Source organism: Oncorhynchus nerka, linkage group LG22 (genome assembly GCF_034236695.1).
Source record: "Oncorhynchus nerka isolate Pitt River linkage group LG22, Oner_Uvic_2.0, whole genome shotgun sequence".
Taxonomy (NCBI): Eukaryota; Metazoa; Chordata; class Actinopteri; order Salmoniformes; family Salmonidae; genus Oncorhynchus; species Oncorhynchus nerka.
In genome coordinates, this window is record NC_088417.1 from 7,987,436 (window position 1) to 8,010,360 (window position 22,925).

General features: G+C 45.5%; 1 protein-coding gene across 8 annotated transcripts in view; it reads right to left on the reverse strand.

Moving 5' to 3' along the window:
* LOC115117884 (abl interactor 1-like) overlaps positions 1 to 22,925 on the reverse strand; it is a 126,900-nt gene that overhangs the window by 89,020 nt on the left and 14,955 nt on the right. For all 8 annotated transcript variants that reach the window (XM_065006892.1, XM_065006891.1, XM_065006888.1 and 5 more), the window contains exon 2: positions 5,076 to 5,243. In XM_065006892.1, coding sequence (XP_064862964.1) covers positions 5,076 to 5,243 — 168 coding nt within the window. The remainder of the gene's footprint in view (positions 1 to 5,075; positions 5,244 to 22,925) is intronic.

Sequence of the window (22,925 nt, forward strand, 5' to 3'; positions counted from 1 at the left end):
ACATTCTTTGCCTCGATCCATTAGAGAAAACATAGAAACAGGGGAGGGTCTTCTCTGTTCCACTATCATTAACAACTGTCAACTATGACCTCAAACACTGTGTCAAGACTTGACCTGAAGGCTATGACTAAATGGTTGCATAATCTCCAGGCTACATTATGATGTAGGGTTTGGGACATTGGTCAACATTTCCCAGCTGTAGTCCATGGTGAGCTGCCACATGCCTTAGTCCCTTTGTTCCATGTCCTTAATGACCTCATTAGATGAGCTGGTGGATTTACCTGCTCCAAATGACTGTGGTCTGGTCTGTGGTCTGGTCTGTGGCCTGGTCTGTGGCCTGGTCTGTGGCCTGGTCTGTAGCCTGGTCTGTGGCCTGGCCTGGTCTGCGGCCTGGCCTGGTCTGCGGCCTGGCCTGGTCTGCGGCCTGGTCTGTGGCCTGGTCTGGTCTGTGGCCTGGCCTGGTCTGCGGCCTGGCCTGGTCTGCGGCCTGGCCTGCGGCCTGGTCTGGTCTGTGGCCTGGTCTGCGGCCTGCTCTGGTCTGTGGCCTGCTCTGGTCTGTGGCCTGGTCTGGCCTGCTCTGGTCTGTGGCCTGGTCTGCGGCCTGGTCTGTGGCCTGGGAGTCCCAGTTTGGACTAACAGTGTGAGCCTGGTCTGTGGCCTGGGAGTCCCAGTTTGGACTAACAGTGTGAGCCTGGTCTGTGGCCTGGGAGTCCCAGTTTGGACTAACAGTATGAGCCTGGTCTGTGGCCTGGGAGTCCCAGTTTGGACTAACAATATGAGCCTGGTCTGTGGCCTGGGAGTCCCAGTTTGGACTAACAGTGTGAGCCTGGTCTGTGGTCTAGGAGTCCCAGTTTGGACTAACAGTGTGAGCCTGGTCTGTGGCCTGGGAGTCCCAGTTTGGACTAACAGTATGAGCCTGGTCTGTGGCCTGGGAGTCCCAGTTTGGACTAACAGTGTGAGCCTGGTCTGTGGCCTATGAGTCCCAGTTTGGACTAACAGTGTGAGCCTGGTCTGTGGCCTGGGAGTCCCAGTTTGGACTAACAGTATGAGCCTGGTCTGTGGCCTGGGAGTCCCAGTTTGGACTAACAATATGAGCCTGGTCTGTGGCCTGGGAGTCCCAGTTTGGACTAACAGTGTGAGCCTGGTCTGTGGCCTAGGAGTCCCATTTTGGACTAACAGTATGAGCCTGGTCTGTGGCCTAGGAGTCCCATTTTGGACTAACAGTGTGAGCCTGGCCTGTGGCCTGGGAGTCCCAGTTTGGACTAACAGTATGAGCCTGGTCTGTGGCCTGGGAGTCCCAGTTTGGACTAACAGTATGAGCCTGGTCTGTGGCCTGGGAGTCCCAGTTTGGACTAACAGTATGAGCCTGGTCTGTGGCCTGGGAGTCACAGTTTGGACTAACAGTATGAGCCTGGTCTGTGGCCTGGGAGTCACAGTTTGGACTAACAGTATGAGCCTGGTCTGTGGCCTGGGAGTCCCAGTTTGGACTAACAGTATGAGCCTGGTCTGTGGCCTGGGAGTCCCAGTTTGGACTAACAGTATGAGCATGGTCTGTGGTCTAGGAGTCCCAGTTTGGACTAACAGTGTGAGCCTGGTCTGTGGCCTAGGAGTCCCAGTTTGGACTAACAGTGTGAGCCTGGTCTGTGGCCTGGGAGTCCCAGTTTGGACCAACAGTATGAGCCTGGTCTGTGGCCTGGGAGTCCCAGTTTGGACTAACAGTGTGAGCCTGGTCTGTGGTCTAGGAGTCCCAGTTTGGACTAACAGTGTAAGCCTGGTCTGTGGCCTGGGAGTCCCAGTTTGGACTAACAGTATGAGCCTGGTCTGTGGCCTGGGAGTCCCAGTTTGGACTAACAGTATGAGCCTAGTCTGTGGCCTGGGAGTCCCAGTTTGGACTAACAGTATGAGCCTGGTCTGTGGCCTGGGAGTCCCAGTTTGGACTAACAATATGAGCCTGGTCTGTGGCCTGGGAGTCCCAGTTTGGACTAACAGTGTGAGCCTGGTCTGTGGTCTAGGAGTCCCAGTTTGGACTAACAGTGTGAGCCTGGTCTGTGGCCTGGGAGTCCCAGTTTGGACTAACAGTATGAGCCTGGTCTGTGGCCTGGGAGTCCCAGTTTGGACTAACAGTGTGAGCCTGGTCTGTGGCCTAGGAGTCCCAGTTTGGACTAACAGTGTGAGCCTGGTCTGTGGCCTGGGAGTCCCAGTTTGGACTAACAGTATGAGCCTGGTCTGTGGCCTGGGAGTCCCAGTTTGGACTAACAATATGAGCCTGGTCTGTGGCCTGGGAGTCCCAGTTTGGACTAACAGTGTGAGCCTGGTCTGTGGCCTAGGAGTCCCATTTTGGACTAACAGTATGAGCCTGGTCTGTGGCCTAGGAGTCCCATTTTGGACTAACAGTGTGAGCCTGGCCTGTGGCCTGGGAGTCCCAGTTTGGACTAACAGTATGAGCCTGGTCTGTGGCCTGGGAGTCCCAGTTTGGACTAACAGTATGAGCCTGGTCTGTGGCCTGGGAGTCCCAGTTTGGACTAACAGTATGAGCCTGGTCTGTGGCCTGGGAGTCACAGTTTGGACTAACAGTATGAGCCTGGTCTGTGGCCTGGGAGTCCCAGTTTGGACTAACAGTATGAGCCTGGTCTGTGGCCTGGGAGTCCCAGTTTGGACTAACAGTATGAGCCTGGTCTGTGGCCTGGGAGTCCCAGTTTGGACTAACAGTATGAGCCTGGTCTGTGGCCTGGGAGTCCCAGTTTGGACTAACAGTGTGAGGCAAAGGGCAACAGTTAGCTGATCTATCAGGGTCGACTTTTGGCCGTTTGCTTTTTAACCGATAAATACAATTGTTGGTGGCCAAATTGTCAGGGAGAATACAAATAAAATAATGTATTGCAAAATAATGGTGTAGCAGTCTAAGGCACTGCATCTCAGTTCAAGAGGCACCACTGGTTCGAATCCAGGCTGTATCACATCCGGCCGTGACTGGGAGTCCCACAGGGCGGCGCACAATTGTCCCAGTGTTGTCCGGGTTTGGCTGTGTAGGCCATCATTGTAAACAATAATTTGTTCTTGACTGACTTGCCTAGTTAAGTAAAAGTTAAATAAAATAAGAATTTCCAAGGCAAATATCCTTCATAGGATGAGACATCCTCAAGCTGCTGAGACATTACTGTCAGATGTGTTTCTACATCACACAGAAGACACGAGCTCCTCATTAAGGACTTCAGCTAAGTGTACCCCACTGAGCGAAGACCGTGTTGATTATCCCCGTAACCAAGGTAGCGAGGCCGGTGCTACTGAAAGGAGTGCGACTTCCAAACAGCATCGGCTGTTTTGATTGATAGACTAGAGTTTTATACACTATTGGTTCTTTTCAGTTGAGTTTGTTCAGTAGTTGCTTGGAAACGATACATTGTTGCCAACTGTTCACATCTGGAAGTTACAATGTTGCACTCACTAGGTAGCCGACTACCTATAGCAGGAAACAGCCTCGTTATCAATAAGTCACATATACAGTATCACAAGTCATGACACTACAAGAGTTACAATAGATGTAACATTTATTAACATCGTACAGTAGAACTGTAAAAAAAAAAAAAAAAAACAGTGAGGTATAATTTGAGTTTTGGAAACATGTGCTTTGATTAATGCATGGCATTAAGGGGCCTCGTTTCAAAGGAGCATTTCAAAATGTCCTCAACGAACCACGTTGCTGGATCAAATCCCCAAGCTGACAAAGGCGGCAGGGTAGCCTAGTGGTTAGAGCGTTGGACTAAGAACCGGAAGGTTGCAAGTTCAAATCCCCAAGCTGACAAAGGTATATATATTTTTTTTCTGACCCCTGACAGTTTGTAAATGTTCCAACATCAATTTGATAGTTTGTTTCATTGTGTAGAGTCCCCTCTCTCCACTGCTGTGGTGCTGAACTGCAGCGGGAATGGGGAGTTGGGCCTGGAATGGGGAGTTGGGCCTGGAATGGGGAGTTGGGCCTGGAATGGGGAGTTGGGCCTGGAATGGGGAGTTGGGCCTGGAATGGGGAGTTGGGCCTGGAATGGGGAGTTGGGCCTGGAATGGGGAGTTGGGCTGGAATGGGGAGTTGGGGTGGAATGGGGAGTTGGGGCTGGCAGTCCCTGGTGTTCAAAGACAGCCATGTTCGGTTATTTATTCATTCAAATGTTCATGCCTAGGCTTGATTAAATTAGAGAGACCTAGATCGTATTTGAAAAACATTTGTGTTTTGTGATATATTAACAGAAATGTTCATAAAAATAGCCTACAGGACAGGTTGTTCGCAAATTATATTATACAGATATTATATTTTGAAGTTGTGTTTAATTAATGTGTTTTTTTTCTCCAAAAATGATATTCATTTATGATTTATAGCAGGGATAAACGCAACAGGCAATGTTTTGCTTTTCAATAAAAACCTGTCGTGTTAGTTTGTTAACATGATTCTACTTTATTTGATTACAACTTTACAGGCTAATTTCTATTCTGATAAGACGAATTACAATCATCTGAATGTGATTTTTGAGCATCGTGGGTGGACTCCCTAATGTGGTACGCCCCCTAATGCATTTAGAGGTCTGGTAAATGTGTCATATGTCCGGTAAATTTGTCATGTGTCTGGTAAATTTGTCATGTGTCTGGTAAATTTGTCATGTGTCTGGTAAATTTGTCATGTGTCTGGTAAATTTGTCATGTGTCTGGTAAATTTGTCATGTGTCTGGTAAATTTGTCATGTGTCTGGTAAATTTGTCGGTCACGTTGTCTGCCACCAAAATGTTCCTAAAAGAAACCCTGGTGTGTGGGGGTGTGTGAGAAAAAGAGAGAAACAGAGCGAGTGCATGGAGGCGCAGAGAATCGGTCCTTCATACAAAACACACAGTTAATCAATAAAGGCCCCATAGTCACTGCAGAAAGCCACCCTATACATGGACTAAGAGAAAATAAACTGTAAGTCTATTTCTATGTCCACGTGTCCTGGCCTGAGAGAAGTGGTTGATTCACCACAGCTGTGTGTGTGTGTGTGTGTGTGTGTGTGTGTGTGAGAGAAAAAGCAAGAGAGACTCAGAGTGTGTCCTGACCTGAGAGATGTGATTGATTGAGGACTCCATTCGGCACATCTGTGAGGCCTGGATGTCCAGCAGCTGCAGCACATTGTTGGCTAAGGCATTGATCTGGTAGGCCACGCTGGCCAGGGACTGGGTGGTGTAGGCTTTGGTCTCCTCCAGAGCTTTCCTCTTGTCCTGGGCCTGGAGAGAGAGAGAGATAGAGAGAGAGAGAAAGAGAGGTAGAGAGGGAGAGAGAGAGAGAGAGGTAGAGAGAGAGAGAGAGAGAAAGAGAGGTAGAGAGAGAGAGAAAGAGAGGTAGAGAGAGAGAGAAAGAGAGGTAGAGAGAGAGAGAAAGAGAGGTAGAGAAAGAGAGAAAGAGAGGTAGAGAGAGAGAGAGGTAGAGAGATTACACAGATCCACAAAGAATTTGAAAACAAATCCAATTTTGATAAACTCCCATATCTACTGGGTGAAATTCCAGTTTGCCATCACAGCAGCAAGATTTGTGACCTGTTGCCACAAGAAAAGGGCAACCAGTGAAGAACAAACACCATTGTAAATACAACCCATATTTATGCTCATTTATTTTCCCATGTGTTCTTTAACCATTTGTACATTGTTACAACACTGTATATATATCATATATATATATGTATAATATGACATTTGTAATGTCTTTGTTTTGAAATTTCTGTATGTGTAATGTTTACTGTTAATTTTTATTGTTTATTTCACTTTTGTATATTATCTACCTCACTTGCTTTGACAATGTTAACACGTGTTTCCCATGCCAATAAAGCCCCTTGAATTGAATTGAGAGGTAGAGAGAGGTAGAGGTAGAGAGAGGTAGAGGTAGAGAGAGAAGGGGGTGGAGGTAGAGAGAGGTAGAGGTAGAGAGAGGTAAGAGAGAGGTAGAGGTAGAGAGAGAAGGGGGTGGAGGTAGAGAGAGGTAGAGAGAGGTAGAGGTAGAGAGAGGTAGAGAGAGAGCGACAGAGGAAGACGCAAAATGTTACACAAATAATATATGCAATTTAGCAGATGCTTTTATCCAAACGCGACTTACAGTCATGCGGGTATACGTTTTAGGTACGGGTGCCCGCCGGGAAGCGAACACACTATCCTGGCGTGTCATGCTCTACCACCTGAGCTACAGATGACCATGTTAGTCTGGTCGACACAAGGCTTATTTTCTAGAACCCTGGTTCAGAGGTGCATCACAAGATTTGGTAACGCTATACTTGACACACAGCGTCATAGTACATTACGACACGGTCATAACCTGTCATAACATGGTCATAACACTGACATGACACATCTATTTAGACCTGTTGTGACATAGTGTTATTTTTATGGCTGGTTATGACACCTACATAACAGTGTCAAAACCACACATTTATTCCAATGTGTTTTTCCTTGCCAAGAAGTTTCCTTTCGTTTTGAAAGTTAAGAAATTAAGTCCTCTGTTATTGTTGTAATTAGTTTATCTAACAATCATGTTTTTTTTAAATCATCATATTTTAAATAACTTATGACATCATAATCATTATGACATCATAATCATTATGACATCATAATCATAAAAGGCCAGATAGGCCAATCACGTACATGCCCTTATATCAGTCATCAGTCACAGAGGGTGTCTTGTCCTGCTCCTGAAATCTGCTCCTACATTCATCCCAGTCATCAGTCACAGAGGGTGTCTTGTCCTGCTCCTGAAATCTGCTCCTACATTCATCCCAGTCATCAGTCACAGAGGGTGTCTTGTCCTGCTCCTGAAATCTGATCCTACATTCATCCCAGTCATCAGTCACAGAGGGTGTCTTGTCCTGCTCTTGAAATCTGCTCCTGAATTCATCCCAGTCATCAGCAACCAGAGCATCAATACACGTGCAATTATAATGCTAAATGAATATGGTCAATTTCATAAACTGTTATATAATGTAATGGAATGTTTTGTGGTACATTAGGTTTTGTGGGTTTTGACACTCGTATGTAGGTGTCATAAGGTTATGACCGTGTCGTAATGTTACTATGACGCTGTGTGTCAAGTAAAATGTTACCCAAGATTCAGCAAAAAAAAACATCAATGTCTCATTGAATTGACATCCATTTTGAAGCTGATTGAGGTGTGTGACCTTTTCACAAGATAGCTACAGTATACTTCATTATCATGCCTGTGACCTTTTCACAAGACAGTATACTTCATTATCATGCCTGTGACCTTTTCAAGCCCACTAGAAAGGAAAGACAGGCATAGTGACAGGATGCAGCATAGACAGTGGCTTGCGAAAGTATTCAACCCCCTTGGCATTTTTCCTATTTTGTTGCCTTACAACCTGGAATAAAAATTGATTTTGGGGGGGGGGGTTGTATCATTTGATTTACACAACATGCCACCCACTTTGAAGATGCAAAATATGTTTTGTGAAACACAATAAAAGACAAACACATTTAAACTTGAGCGTGCATACACATTTAAACTTGAGCATGCATACACATTTAAACTTGAGCGTGCATACACATTTAAACTTGAGCGTGCATACACATTTAAACTTGAGCGTGCATACACATTTAAACTTGAGCGTGCATACACATTTAAACTTGAGCGTGCATACACATTTAAACTTGAGCGTGCATACACATTTAAACTTGAGCGTGCATACACATTTAAACTTGAGCGTGCATACACAATTAAACTTGAGCGTGCATACACAATTAAACTTGAGCGTGCATACACATTTAAACTTGAGCGTGCCCCCCCCCCAGTCAATACTTTGTAGAGCCATCTTTTTCAGCAATTACAGCTGCAAGTCTCTTTGGGGCATGTCTCTATAAGCTTGGCACATCTAGCCACTGGGATTTTTGCCCATTCTTCAAGGCAAAACTGCTCCAGCTCCTTCAAGTTGGATGGGTTCCGCTGGTGTACAGCAATCTTTAAGTCATACCACAGATTCTCAATTGGAATGAGGTCTGGGCTTTGACTAGGCCATTCCAAGGCATTGAAATGTTTCCCCTTAAACCACTCGAGTGTTGCTTTAGCAGTATGCTTTGGGTAATTGTCCTGCTGGAAGGTGAACCTCCATCCCAGTCTCAAATCTCTGGAAGACAAAAAGGTTTCCCTCAAGAATATCCCTGTATTTAGCGCCATCCATCATTCCTTCAATTCTGACTAGTTTCCCAGTCCCTGCCGATGAAAAACATCCCCACAGCATGATGCTGCCACCACCATGCTTCACTGTGTGGATGGTGTTCTCGGGGTGATGAGAGGTGTTGGGTTTGCGCCAGACATAGTGTTTTCCTTGATGGTCAAAAAGCTCAATTTTAGTCTCATCTGACCAGAGTACCTTCTTCCATATTTTTGGCGAGTCTCCCACATGCCTTTTGGTGAACACCAAACATGTTTGCTTATTTCTTTCTTTAAGCAATGGCTTTTTCTGGCCAGTAGTCCATAAAGTCCAGCTCTGTGGAGTGTACAGTTTAAAGTGGTCCTATGGAAGGATACTCCAATCTCCGATGTGGAGCTTTGCAGCTCCTTCAGGGTTATCTTTGGTCTCTTTGTTGCCTCTCTGATTAATGCCCTCCTTGCCTGGTCCATGAGTTTTGGTGGACGGCCCTCTCTTGTTTGTTAACATTTAACATTTAAGTCATTTAGCAGACGCTCTTATCCAGAGCGACTTACAAATTGGTGCGTTCACCTTATGACATCCAGTGGAACAGCCACTTTACAATAGTGCATCTAAATCTTTTAAGGGGGGGGGGTGAGAATGATTACTTTATCCTATCCTAGGTATTCCTGAAAGAGGTGGGGTTTCAGGTGTCTCCGGAAGGTGGTGATTGACTCCGCTGTCCTGGCGTCGAGAGGGAGTTTGTTCCACCATTGGGGGGCCAGAGCAGCGAACAGTTTTGACTGGGCTGCGCGGGAACTGTACTTCCTCAGTGGTAGGGAGGCAAGCAGGCCAGAGGTGGATGAACGCAGTGCCCTTGTTTGGGTGTAGGGCCTGATCAGAGCCTGGAGGTACTGAGGTGCCGTTCCCCTCACAGCTCCGTAGGCAAGCACCATGGTCTTGTAGCGGATGCGAGCTTCAACTGGAAGCCAGTGGAGAGAGCGGAGGAGCGGGGTGACGTGAGAGAACTTGGGAAGGTTGAACACCAGACGGGCTGCGGCGTTCTGGATGAGTTGTAGGGGTTTAATGGCACAGGCAGGGAGCCCAGCCAACAGCGAGTTGCAGTAATCCAGACGGGAGATGACAAGTGCCTGGATTAGGACCTGCGCCGCTTCCTGTGTGAGGCAGGGTCGTACTCTGCGGATGTTGTAGAGCATGAACCTACAGGAACGGGCCACCGCCTTGATGTTAGTTGTGGTGCCATATTCTTTACATTATTTAATGATGGACTTAATGTTTCTCTGTGGGATGTTCTAAGTTTCTGATATTTTTTTTATAACCCAACCCTGATCTGTTCTTCACAACTTTGTCCCTGACCTGGTTGAAGAGCTTCCGGAACTTCATAGTGTTGCTTGCTATGTGGTGTTGCAGACTCTGGGGCCTTTCAGAACAAGTGTGTATATATATATATATACTGAGATCATGTGACAGATCATGTGACATTTAAATAAAGTCCACCTGTGTGCAATCTAACTAATTCTGTGATTTCTGAAGGTAATTGGTTGCACCAGATCTTATTTAGGAGCTTCATAGCGAAGGGGTTGAATACATACAGTATGCACGCACCACTTTTCATTACAGATTTATTTTTAAACATTTTTTTATTTTTAAACATTTTTTCATTTCACTTCACCAATTTGAGTTGTTTTGTATACGTCCATGACATGAAATCCAAATAAATATCTATTGAAAGTACAGGTTGTAATGCAACAAAATAGGAAGAATAAAAACAAAACTTTTGCAAGCCACTGTTGTCAGCGTGTTTAATCTTAGCTGCCCTACACTGTCCTACACTGTCCTACACTGCCCTACACTGCCCTACACTGCCCTCACTGCTCACTCATAAAGCAAAGTCCAAAGGGCACCGCCTGGGGCTTTGATACCTGGCTGCAATATGAGGTGGGAGAACGAGAGAAGAGCTCAAACCCTGAAACAGAAAGAAAAGTCTAAGTGAAAACAGAAAGATGGAGGAAAAAGTATAACTACCATCTTCTAGACAGCTATCAACACTATGAAGGGAAACATTTTAAAGAGATAAGCTGTGTGTATGATATTCATTCATTCATCTGGGCATAAGATCAGCTTTGTCTCACAGCCATAGTGACTAAAGCCTTGTTGCCCTCTGAGCTGAGATCCCTGCTGATTAACTACCACAGAAGAAGAAGTGGCAGTGTGTTTGACTCCGACGGCTTGTTATTGGGAGGGAATCGCAGTAACAGATGTGTTCGTGATAACAGAGAAGAATGAAGGGAGAGTTCCTCCAAAGAGCAGTGACAGAGCCAGGGGCCATCTGGAGGAGGACAGGCACACATACAGTGGCATTTTCCACAGTTTGGTTGTTACAGCCTGAATTTTAAAATGGATTAAAGTCCCCCAAAAATTGTCACTGTCCTACACACAATACCCATACCACATTACGTCAAAGTGGAATTATGTTCTTTTAGAAATGTTTACAAAATAAATGAATGATGAAAAGCTGAAATGTATTGAGTCAATAAGTATTCAGCCCCCTTTTTTATGGAAAGGATAGGGATAAATACTGGAGTCTGACAGGGAGGGATACATACTGGAGTCTGACAGGGAGGGATACATACTGGAGTCTGACAGGGAGGGATACATACTGGAGTCTGACAGGGAGGGATAAATACTGGAGTCTGACAGGGAGGGATAAATACTGGAGTCTGACAGGGAGGGATAAATACTGGAGTCTGACAGGGAGGGATAAATACTGGAGTCTGACAGGGAGGGATAAATACTGGAGTCTGACAGGGAGGGATAAATACTGGAGTCTGACAGGGAGGGATAAATACTGGAGTCTGACAGGGAGGGATAAATATAGATAAAATACAAAAACACTGCTCTATCTGAAGGACATTCCTCCATGAAATAAAGTTTTGCTTTCCCAAATTCAAAGGGAATAACAAACCAAACCGTAGATTGAGTTTGCTTTACCCCACGAAACGTGAAACAGAGGAAACTTCCCACAGTTTCATCTAAAAACACTTTAAGGTGTTTTTAGCTCATATCTGAGTAATGACACAATGGAGAATTAAGGTTGTGGGAACAGGGACAGTTGTCAACATCATGACTCGGTTTTAGGGCATTCCCTAGTCTGAATGGCACCGGTGTAAACACACCTCCTTTCAAGACAGCAAACCAAGATAAGACGAGCTAACTGCAGTGTTGATGAAGTGAACACGCCTACAGCTCTGACAGTGCAGTAGGGAGCGGCAGTCCCCCAGCCTGTTTAGGAGGTTTTCCTCTGGTGGGTGAGGGATCCGCAACAGGGAGACGGGGGTGGGATTTGGGCCTGGTTCAAGAACCTCTTAAAATGAGTCCTTTCACCACAATCCAGTCAAGTTAGATACAGTAAATGACTCACTTCGAGGAAGAGAGAAAGTGAGAACGGGAATTGTCTTTTCAAAGTGTTTATGTTTATATTTAAACAGGGTGTTGGGCTGCTTAGAGGTGGAAGAACAGGAAGGAAAGGCCCAGACTTCCTCCCTGGGGGGGGGGGGGGGGGAGACTGTGTTCCAGGGTCAGGACAAAATGTGTGGCCCAGCCCTTCCACCCAAAAGCTCTGTTATGGCCGTATTGACTAGGAACCAAACATAAGCAAACGGAAGCAGCAGGATAAAGCAGAGAGGGACCCACCTGAATATGTCCAATAGACAGTTATTTTCGTTGCAAAACAGTTTCCTTTGGGAGTAAACGGTCTCCAATGCAAAACCTTTTGCAACTGTTTGCTACAGTCTACGTCGGATGAGTATGGGTGAACGGTACAACTGGACACCACTAGAGGAGTGGACTGAGGGCATGGTGGCAGACTCACTACATAAATAGGCTCCAGACTCACTACATAAATAGGCTCCAGACTCACTACATAAATAGGCTCCAGACTCACTACATAAATAGGCTCCAGACTCACTACATAAATAGGCTCCAGACTCACTACATAAATAGGCTCCAGACTCACTACATAAATAGGCTCCAGACTCACTACATAAATAGGCTCCAGACTCACTACATAAATAGGCTCCAGACTCACTACATAAATAGGCTCCAGACTCACTACATAAATAGGCTCCAGACTCACTACATAAATAGGCTCCAGACTCACTACATAAATAGGCTCCAGACTCACTACATAAATAGGCTGCAGACTCACTAATGAAACAGGCGACATACTCACTAATAACGTTGCATGCATTGCATCACGGCAGTACAAACTATTGCAATCTGTTGATTTTGAACAGGAACATCCTGAGAAATGATAAGCAACAAATCAATAAAAAAATATTATTAAATAAATTGACAAGAAAATAGATTTCACCAGGGATGATAGATTTGCCTGTTCCATTTTTTTTAAACAAGGATGAAAACACTACACAGTGCAGTTAGGGAATAAAGCTCCTTGGATGAAGAACCGAGTCCAGACGCGAAGTCATAGGCTTCACTAGAAACTGTGTTTCTTAGCCCAGAGATCCAGAATGACAGTGAGGAGCAGTGCTTTGTAGACTGTATTGATGTGGATGGACAAGTCCAGAGATCCAGAATATGAGGAGACGTAAAGCCAGTGGAAAAGAGATTACAACCATGAAAAACTGCCCCAGGCCATTATACCTCCCCCACCAAACTTTACAGTTAGCACTAGGCATTGTCTCGGAGCTCTACGGACAATTCCTGAGCACCTGAGCTCAATTTCAAGTCTCATAACTAAGGTTCTGAATACTTATGTAAATAGGGTATTTCTGTTTTTATTTGTAATAAATTTGCAGACATTTGTAATATGTGGTAAGCTATGTATTATATAATGGCACAATCATAATTTTAATTCAGTTTTTTTTCTGGGCTTCTATGCATGAGGCGGCAGGGTAGCCTAGTGGTTAGAGCGTTGGACTAGTAACCGAAAGGTTGCAAGTTCGAATCCCCGAGCTGACAAGGTACAAATCTGTCGTTCTGCCCCTGAACAGGCAGTTAACCCACTGTTCATAGGCCGTCATTGTAAATAGGAATTTGTTCTCAACTGACTTGCCAAGTTAAATAAAGGTAAAATTTTTAAAAAGACATTTAATATGCATATGAATGTTTTGAATGAATCATCACCTTAGAGAGTGTTGTCCAATTCATTGTGTTAGGCTTTGAAACAACATCCAACATCCACACGACTGTTTCAACCTTCAAATTGATCATCACAGTGAGGTGCATTTTTAAAAGTATGATAGGCCTGATGATTTGTTGATAAGCGTTTGCTGTGATTTTTGATATCAATTGCATTGACAGAGAAGTTAGAGGGACGATAGAGCCCTGAGTACCAGGCCATTAGGACCTGATGAAGGGACAATAGAGCCCTGAGTACCAAGCCATTAGGACCTGATGGAGGGACAATAGAGCCCTGAGTACCCGGCCATTAGGACCTGATGGAGGAACAATAGAGCCCCGAGTACCAGGCCATTAGGACCTGATGAAGGGACAATAGAGCCCTGAGTACCAGGCCATTAGGACCTGATGGAGGAACAATAGAGCCCTGAGTACCAGGCCATTAGGACCTGATGGAGGAACAATAGAGCCCTGAGTACCAGGCCATTAGGACCTGATGGAGGAACAATAGAGCCCTGAGTACCAGGCCATTAGGACCTGATGAAGGGACAATAGAGCCCTGAGTACCAGGCCATTAGGACCTGATGAAGGGACAATAGAGCCCTGAGTACCAAGCCATTAGGACCTGATGGAGGGACAATAGAGCCCTGAGTACCCGGCCATTAGGACCTGATGGAGGAACAATAGAGCCCCGAGTACCAGGTCATTAGGATCTGATGGAGGAACAATAGAGCCCCGAGTACCAGGCCATTAGGACCTGATGGAGGAACAATAGAGCCCCGAGTACCAGGCCATTAGGACCTGATGGAGGGACAATAGAGCCCTGAGTACCCGGCCATTAGGACCTGATGGAGGAACAATAGAGCCCCAAGTACCAGGTCATTAGGATCTGATGGAGGAACAATAGAGCCCCGAGTACCAGGCCATTAGGACCTGATGGAGGAACAATAGAGCCCCGAGTACCAGGCCATTAGGACCTGATGGTTGTTAGCAAGTTGGGTACTACCAAATCAAATCAAATGTTATTTGTCACATACACATGGTTAGCAGATGTTAATGCAAGAGTAGCGAAATGCTTGTGCTTCTAGTTCCGACAATGCAGTAATAACCAACAAGTAATCTAACCTAACAATTCCAAAACTACTACCTTATACACACAAGTGTAAAGGGATAAAGAATATGTACATAAAGATATATGAATGAGTGATGGTACAGAGCGGTATAGGCAAGATGCAGTAGATGGTATCGAGTACAGTATATACATATGAGATGAGTATGTAAACAAAGTGGCATAGTTTAAATAACGTTGTCCAGAGTGCATAACAGGAGATTACCGTGACTCAACAGTCACATGGAATTTGACTGCTGTCATGACTCATGACTGCCAGTGTGGCGGTAATATGGTCACATCAACAGCCCTAGTCACAGCCTGAACTTAAAATGAATTATAATCAAGATTTTTTTGGTCACTGGCTTACACACAATACCCCATAATGTCAAAGTGGAATACTGTTTTTAGCAATACCCCATAATGTCAAAGTGGAATACTGTTTTTAGCAATACCCCATAATGTCAAAGTGGAATAATGTTTTTAGCAATACCCCATAATGTCAAAGTGGAATAATGTTTTTAGCAATGTTTTACAAATGAATTCAACATGTAAAAGCTGAAATGTCTTGAGTCGATAAATACTCAACCTCTTTGTTATGGTAAGGAGCCTAAATAAGTTCAGGAGTAGACATGTGCTTAACAAGTCATGTAATAAGTTGCATGGACTCACTCAGTGTGCAATAAAAGTGTTTAACATGATGTTTGAATGATTATCTCATCTCTGTACTCCACACATACAATTATCTATAAAAGCCTTCAGTCGAGCAGTGAACTTCAAACACAGATTCAACCACAAAGACCAGGGAGGTTTTCCAATGACTCGCAAAGAAGGGCACCTATTGGTAGATGGTTAAAGCAGACATTGAATATCCCTTTGAGCCCGGTGAAGTTATTAATTACAGCTTGGATTGTGGATCAATACACCCAGTCACTACAAAGATACAGGCGTCCTTCCTAACTCAGTTGCCTGAGAGGAAGGAAACCGCTCAGAGATTTCACCATGAGGCCAATGATGACTTTAAAACAGTTAGAATTTCAAATAAAATCTAATTGTATTAGTCACATGCGCCGAATACGACAGGTGAACCTACAACCTTACAGTGAAATGCTTACTTATGAGCCCCTAACCAAAAATGCAGTTTAAAAAATGCGGATAAGAATAAGAAATAAAAGTAACAAGTAATTAAAGAGCAGCAGTAAAATACCAATAGCGAGACTATATAGAGGGGGGGTACCGGAACAGAGTAAATGTGCGGGGGCACCGGTTAGTTGAGGTAATTGAGGTAATATGTACATGTAGGTAGAGTTATTAAAGTACCGCTTGCCATAAGGTAGCAGAGAGAACAGTCTATGACTAGGGTGGCTGGAGTCTTTGACCATTTTTAGGGCCTTCCTCTGACACCGCCTGGTATAGAGGTCTTGGATGGCAGGAAGCTTGGCCCCAGTGATGTACTGGGCTGTTTGCCTTACCCTCTGTAGTGCCTTGCGGTCGGAGGCAGAGCAGTTGCCATACCAGGCAGTGATGCAACCAGTCAGGATGCTCTCGATGGTGCAGCTGTAGAACCTTTTGAGGGTCTGAGGACCCATGCCAAATCTTTTCAGTCTCCTGAGGGGGAATAGGTTTTGTCGTGCCCTCTTCACGATTGTCTTGGTATGCTTGGACCATGTTAGTTTGTTGGTGATGTGGACATCAAGGATCTTGAAGCTCTCAACCTGCTCCACTGCAGCCCTGTCGATGAGAATGGGGGCGTGCTCGGTCCTCTTTTTCCTGTAGCCCACAATCATCTCCTTTGTCTTGATCACGTTGAGGGAGAGGTTGTTGTCCTGGCACCACACGGCCAGGTCTCTGACCTCTTCCCTATAGGTTTTCTCGTCGTTGTCGGTGATCAGGCCTACCACTGTTGTGTCATCAGCAAACTTAATGATGGTGTTGGAGTCTTGCCTGACCGTGCAGTCATGGGTGAACAGGGAGTACGGGACTGAGCACGCACCACTGACGGGCCCCCGTGTTGAGGATCAGCGCGTCTGATGTGTTGTTACCTACTCTTACCACCTGGGGGAGGCTCGTCACGAAGTCCAGGATCCAGTTGCAGAGGGAGGTGTTTAGTCCCAGGGTCCATAGCTTATTGATGAGCTTTGAGGACACTATGGTGTTGAACGCTGAGCTGTAGTCAATGAATAGCATTCTCACATAGGTGTTCCTTTTGTCCAGGTGGGAAAGGGCAGTGTGGAGTGCAATAGAGATTTCATCATCTGTGGATCTGTTGGGGCAGTATGCAAATTGGAGTGGGTCTAGGTTTGCTACAGACATGAGTGCTACGGGTTCATAGTCATTTAGGCAGGTTACCTTAGTGTTCTTGGGCACAGGCACTATGGTGGTCTGCTTAAAACATGTTGGTATTACAGACTCGGACAGGGAAAGGTTGAGAAATGTCAGTGAAGACACTTCCCAGTTGGTCAGTGCTCGCAGTACACGTCTTGGTAATCCGTCTGGCTGAATTTACATTTACATTTAAGTCATTTAGCAGACGCTCTTATCCAGAGCGACTTACAAATTGGTGCATTCACCTTATGACATCCAGTGGAACAGTAGCGCATCTAAATCTTTTAAGGGGGGTGAGAGGGATTACTTTATCCTATCCTAGGTATTCCTTAAAGAGGTGGGGTTTCAGGTGTCTCCGGAAGGTGGTGATTGACTCCGCTGTCCTGGCGTCGTGAGGGAGTTTGTTCCACCATTGGGGGGCCAGAGCAGCGAACAGTTTTGACTGGGCTGGGCGGGAACTGTACTTCCTCAGTGGTAGGGAGGCGAGCAGGCCAGAGGTGGATGAACGCAGTGCCCTTGTTTGGGTGTAGGGCCTGATCAGAGCCTGGAGGTACTGAGGTGCCGTTCCCCTCACAGCTCCGTAGGCAAGCACCATGGTCTTGTAGCGGATGCGAGCTTCAACTGGAAGCCAGTGGAGAGAGCGGAGGAGCGGGGTGACGTGAGAGAACTTGGGAAGGTTGAACACCAGACGGGCTGCGGCGTTCTGGATGAGTTGTAGGGGTTTAATGGCACAGGCAGGGAGCCCAGCCAACAGCGAGTTGCAGTAATCCAGACGGGAGATGACGAGTGCCTGGATTAGGACCTGCGCCGCTTCCTGTGTGAGGCTGAATGTTGACCTGTTTAAAGGTCTTACTCACATCGGCTGCGGAGAGCTTGATCACACAGTCTTTCGGAACACCTGGTACTCTCATTGCATGTTTCAGTGTTATTTGCCTTGAAGCGAGCATAGAAGTAGTTTAGCTCGTCTGGTAGGCTCATGTCACTGGGCAGCTCTCGGCTGTGCTTCCCTTTGTAGTCTGTAATGGTTTGCAAGCCCTGCCACATCCGATGAGCGTCAGAGCCGGTGTAGTACAACTCGATCTTAGTCCTGTATTGACCCTTTGCCTGTGTGATGGTTCGTCGGAGGGCTTAGCGGGATTTCTTATAAGGTTCCTGGTTAAAGTCAGTCTCTTTGAAAGCGGCAGCTCTTGCCTTTAGTGCGAATGTTGCCTGTAATCCATGGCTTCTGGTTGGGGTATGTACGTACGGTCACTGTGGGGACGACATCATCAATGAACTTATTGATGAAGCCAATGACTGATGTGGTGTTCTCCTCAATGCCATCGGAGGAATCACGGAACATATTCCAGTCTGTGCAAAACAGTCCTGTAGTTTAGCATCTGCTTCATCTGACCACTTTTTTTATTGATCTAGTTGGTGCTTCCTGCTTTAATATTTGCTTTAATTTTTGCTTGTAAGCCGGAATCAGGAGGATGGAATTATGGTCAGATTTGCCAAATGGAGGGCAAGGGAGAGCTTTGTCTGCCTCTCTGTGTGGAATAAAGGTGGTTCAGAGTTCTTTTCCCTCTGGTTGCACATTTTAATATGCCGATTAGAAATTTGGTGAAACTGATTAAAGTTTCCCTGCATTAAAGTCCCTGGCTACTAGGAGCGCCGCCTCTGGGTGAGTTAAAGTCCCCGGCTACTAGGAGCGCTGCCTCTGGGTGAGTTAAAGTCCCCGGCTACTAGGAGCGCTGCCTCTGGGTGAGTTAAAGTCCCCGGCTACTAGGAGCGCTGCCTCTGGGTGAGCGGTTTCTTGTTTGCTTATGGCAGAATACAGCTCATTCAATGCTGTTTTAGTGCCAACCTCTGACTGTGGTGGTATGTAAACAGCTACAGGGGAGCAATAACTCGAGACTTGCTTGGATATCGTGCACCAGCTGTTATTTACAAAAACACATAGTCCGCCGCCCCTTGTCTTACCAGATGCCACTGTTCTATCCTGCTGATACAGCGTATAACCAGCCAGCTGTATGTTGATAGTGTCGTTGTTCAGCCACAACTCCGTGAAGCGTAAGATATTACAGTTTTGAATGTTGGTAATTTAATGGCTTTGATAGGAGAAAGCTGAGGATGGATCAACAACATTGTAGATACTCCACAATACTAACCTTATTGACAGGGTGAAAAGAAGGAAGCCTGTACAGAATACAATTTTTTTTTTTTTCATCTTGTTTGCAACAAAGTAGTAAAGTAATACTGGAAGAAATGTGGCAAGGAATTAACTTTTTGTCCTGAATACAAAGTGTTATGTTTGAGGCAAACACATTATTGAGTACCACGTTCCACATTTTAAACCATAGTGGTGGCTGCATCATGTTATGGGTATGTTGTAATCGTTAAGGACTGGGGAGTTTTACAGGATAAAAAAGAAACGGAATGGAGCTGAGCACAGGCAAAATCCTAGAGGAAAACCTGGTTCTGTCTACTTCCATCAGACACTGAGATTAATTCACCTTTCAGCAGGACAATAACCTGGTTCAGTCTGCTTTCCACCAGACACTGGGAGATGAATTCACCTTTCAGCAGGACAATAACCTGGTTCAGTCTGCTTTCCACCAGACACTGGGAGATGAATTCACCTTTGAGCAGGACAATAACCTGGTTCAGTCTGCTTTCCACCAGACACTGGGAGATGAATTCACCTTTCAGCAGGACAATAACCTGGTTCAGTCTGCTTTCCACCAGACACTGGGAGATGAATTCACCTTTCAGCAGGACAATAACCTGGTTCAGTCTGCTTTCCACCAGACACTGGGGGATGAATTCACCTTTCAGCAGGACAATAACCTTAAACACAAGGCCACTGGAGTTGCTTACCAAGACGACATTGAATGTGGTCAACTTACAGTTTTGACTTAAATTGGCTTAAAAATCTATGGCAAGACTTGAAAATGGCTGGGAGATGAATTCACCTTTCAGCAGAGCAATAACCTAAAACACAAGGCCAAATCTATACTGGAGTTCATTACCAAGAAGACAGTGAATGTTTGAGTGGCTGAGTTATAGTTTTGACTTAAATCTACTTCCTGAATGGCTGAGGTACAGTTAAGACCTGAAAATGGTTGTCTAGCAATAATCAGCAACCAACTTGACAGAGACTGAATAATTTTGAAAATAATAAAATGGGCAAATGTTGCACAATCGAATGTGTGCAAAGCTCTTAGAGAATTACCCAGAAATACTGACAGCTGTCAAAGGTGCTTCTACAAAATATTGACTCAGGGGTGTGAATATTTATGTAAGTTAGCAAATTTATTGAAAATGAAATACATAAATATCTAACATTTCCAGTTTTTCATTATTGTGTGTAGATGGGTGAGAATGTTTGTTTAATTTAATCCATTTTGAATTAAGGCTGAAACAGTCATTATCACCCATTTAAAGTCATTACCCACTGAATCAATGTGGGAAACTGATTATCACCGTTCGAGAATGTAGTCTTTTTTTTCACCCAAATGTTTACCTAAATCCAATGACGTGGTGACATTTTGTGTAGATTCACACATCGAACTCAACTTCGTTGACAACTCAACCAAATGTACATCAAAACTAGACGTTGAAATGACGTCTGTGCCCAGTGGGCAGCCACCAGTTCTACTTCAGGACGTCAGTGTGGCCGCGGCGTCTGTTCAACGTTGATAACAACGGTAATGGCGTGACCGAGTGACGGCGGCGATACCCATACCACTTTGCGGCATCATCTAGCGATTCTCTCTCGCTCTCATCTATTGCTGAATATATTATTCTGATATATCTGATATATCTTGTCATATTTCTACCGTTGGGAAGAGAATAGGATGTTATGCAGAACAATCTGAAGGTAGGACAAGGTTGTGTATGTTAGTGCACATGGAAGTCAGTGGTTTATGTTTACTACTGTGGGTTAATGAGAAAATGAGCCGAATTCCCGTAATTCAAAAATAATTGCTTGTGGAGATGAGAAAAGGATGTTTTGAAGCTAATTTCCTGCAATTGTACACATTTTGCCATGCTAATGATGTGTTATTTTGCTCAAAACAATAAAATCTATACTGCTAAATTCATAGTTTCAACAACAAAACAATTCAACTGACCCTTCGCTGAGGTTACTGTTGCAACCTCGAACAACATTTTCCCAGGAAGCCTAATTCCTCATTCAACCACTGGCAAAATCCCCTCACAATGATCTCAAACTGTGTTTCTAATACCCAATGAAATTAAACACAGGCTAACCCTTGCTAATGAAAATATAACCATACTTTATCAATCATATAATCAATGATGCTATTTAGGCCTATATAGCATTTGGGAAGACATCAACAACTATTCATTAAATTAAACCCAGGATTAAACTACAAAAACAGACAATACATCAAACTTTGGTTGATTTCAAATGGAATCTACAAGTATTTTTTTTTTTTTTTTTAAATCAGTTGGATTCACGTCCCCATCTCAAAACCAAAAATCAAAGTTAAAGAATATGACTAAATCAAATCAATCTTGTTTTTTGAAAAGAATGCTAAACCAAGAGTAAGGGAGGAGCAGCTCCACACCACAGTAAAAGGATTCTAGTCACTGTCGGGTCTCCTTAAGTGTTTGAAGCGCTTCTCCTGGAAATGTTTACTAGGCCACTGCAACATGAACACCTATTAACACCTATTAACCAGAATTAACCAGATACAGTAAGTCTATCAATACTGGTTGCATAGAGTGTTGAAAAGCAAGGGATTGACTCCCCCCCTCACAGATTCAACCAGTTGAGAGAGTCATGTCCTCATGTGGTAATTAATAGTATTTATTCCCTGTGTCACTATTTATATTGTACGAAAAGGACCCGTCAGTAAGCATTTCACTGTTAGCCTACACCCGCTGTTCACCACGCGACTGTTAGCCGACACCCGCTGTTCACCACGCGACTGTTCACCACGCGACTGTTGCCCGACACCCGCTGTTCACCACCACGCGTTCACCACTGTTAGCCGACACCCGCTGTTCACCACGCGACTGTTAGCCGACACCCGCTGTTCACCACGCGACTGTTAGCCGACACCCGCTGTTCACCACGCGACTGTTAGCCGACACCCGCTGTTCACCACGCGACTGTTAGCCGACACCCGCTGTTCACCACGCGACTGTTAGCCGACACCCGCTGTTCACCACGCGACTGTTAGCCGACACCCGCTGTTCACCGACACTGTTCACCACGCGACGACACCCGCTGTTCACCACGCGACTGTTAGCCGACACCCGCTGTTCACCACGCGACTGTTAGCCGACACCCGCTGTTCACCACGCGACTGTTAGCCGACACCCGCTGTTCACCACGCGACTGTTAGCCTACACCGCTGTTCACCACGCGACTGTTAGCCGACACCCGCTGTTCACCACGCGACTGTTAGCCTACACCCGCTGTTCACCACGCGACTGTTATCCTACACCCGCTGTTCACCACGCGACTGTTATCCTACACCCGCTGTTCACCACGCGACTGTTATCCTACACCCGCTGTTCACCACGCGACTGTTATCCTACACCCGCTGTTCACCACGCGACTGTTAGCCTACACCCGCTGTTCACCACGCGACTGTTATCCTACACCCGCTGTTCACCATGCGACTGTTAGCCTACACCCGCTGTTCACCACGCGACTGTTAGCCTACACCCGCTGTTCACCGCACGCGACTGTTAGCCTACACCGCTGTTCACCACGCTGTAGCCTACACCCGCCACGCGACTGTTCTACACCCGCTGTTCACCACGCGACTGTTAGTCTACACCCGCTGTTCACCACGCGACTGTTAGTCTACACCCGCTGTTCACCACGCGACTGTTAGTCTACACCCGCTGTTCACCACGCGACTGTTAGTCTACACCCGCTGTTCACCACGCGACTGTTAGTCTACACCCGCTGTTCACCACGTGACTGTTAGTCTACACCCGTTGTTCACCACGTGACTGTTAGTCTACACCCGTTGTTCGCCACGTGACTGTTAGTCTACACCCGTTGTTTACGAAACATGTGACAATAAAATGTTGGTTATTAACAATGACTATTTCCAGACAGATGAGCAACAGGAAGTCTTTATTGTTGTTAAATGTCAAATAAAGTCCTTATATTGTAGATATGTGAAACCTCTGCTGTTTTCCTTACTTTCTATTCACCCC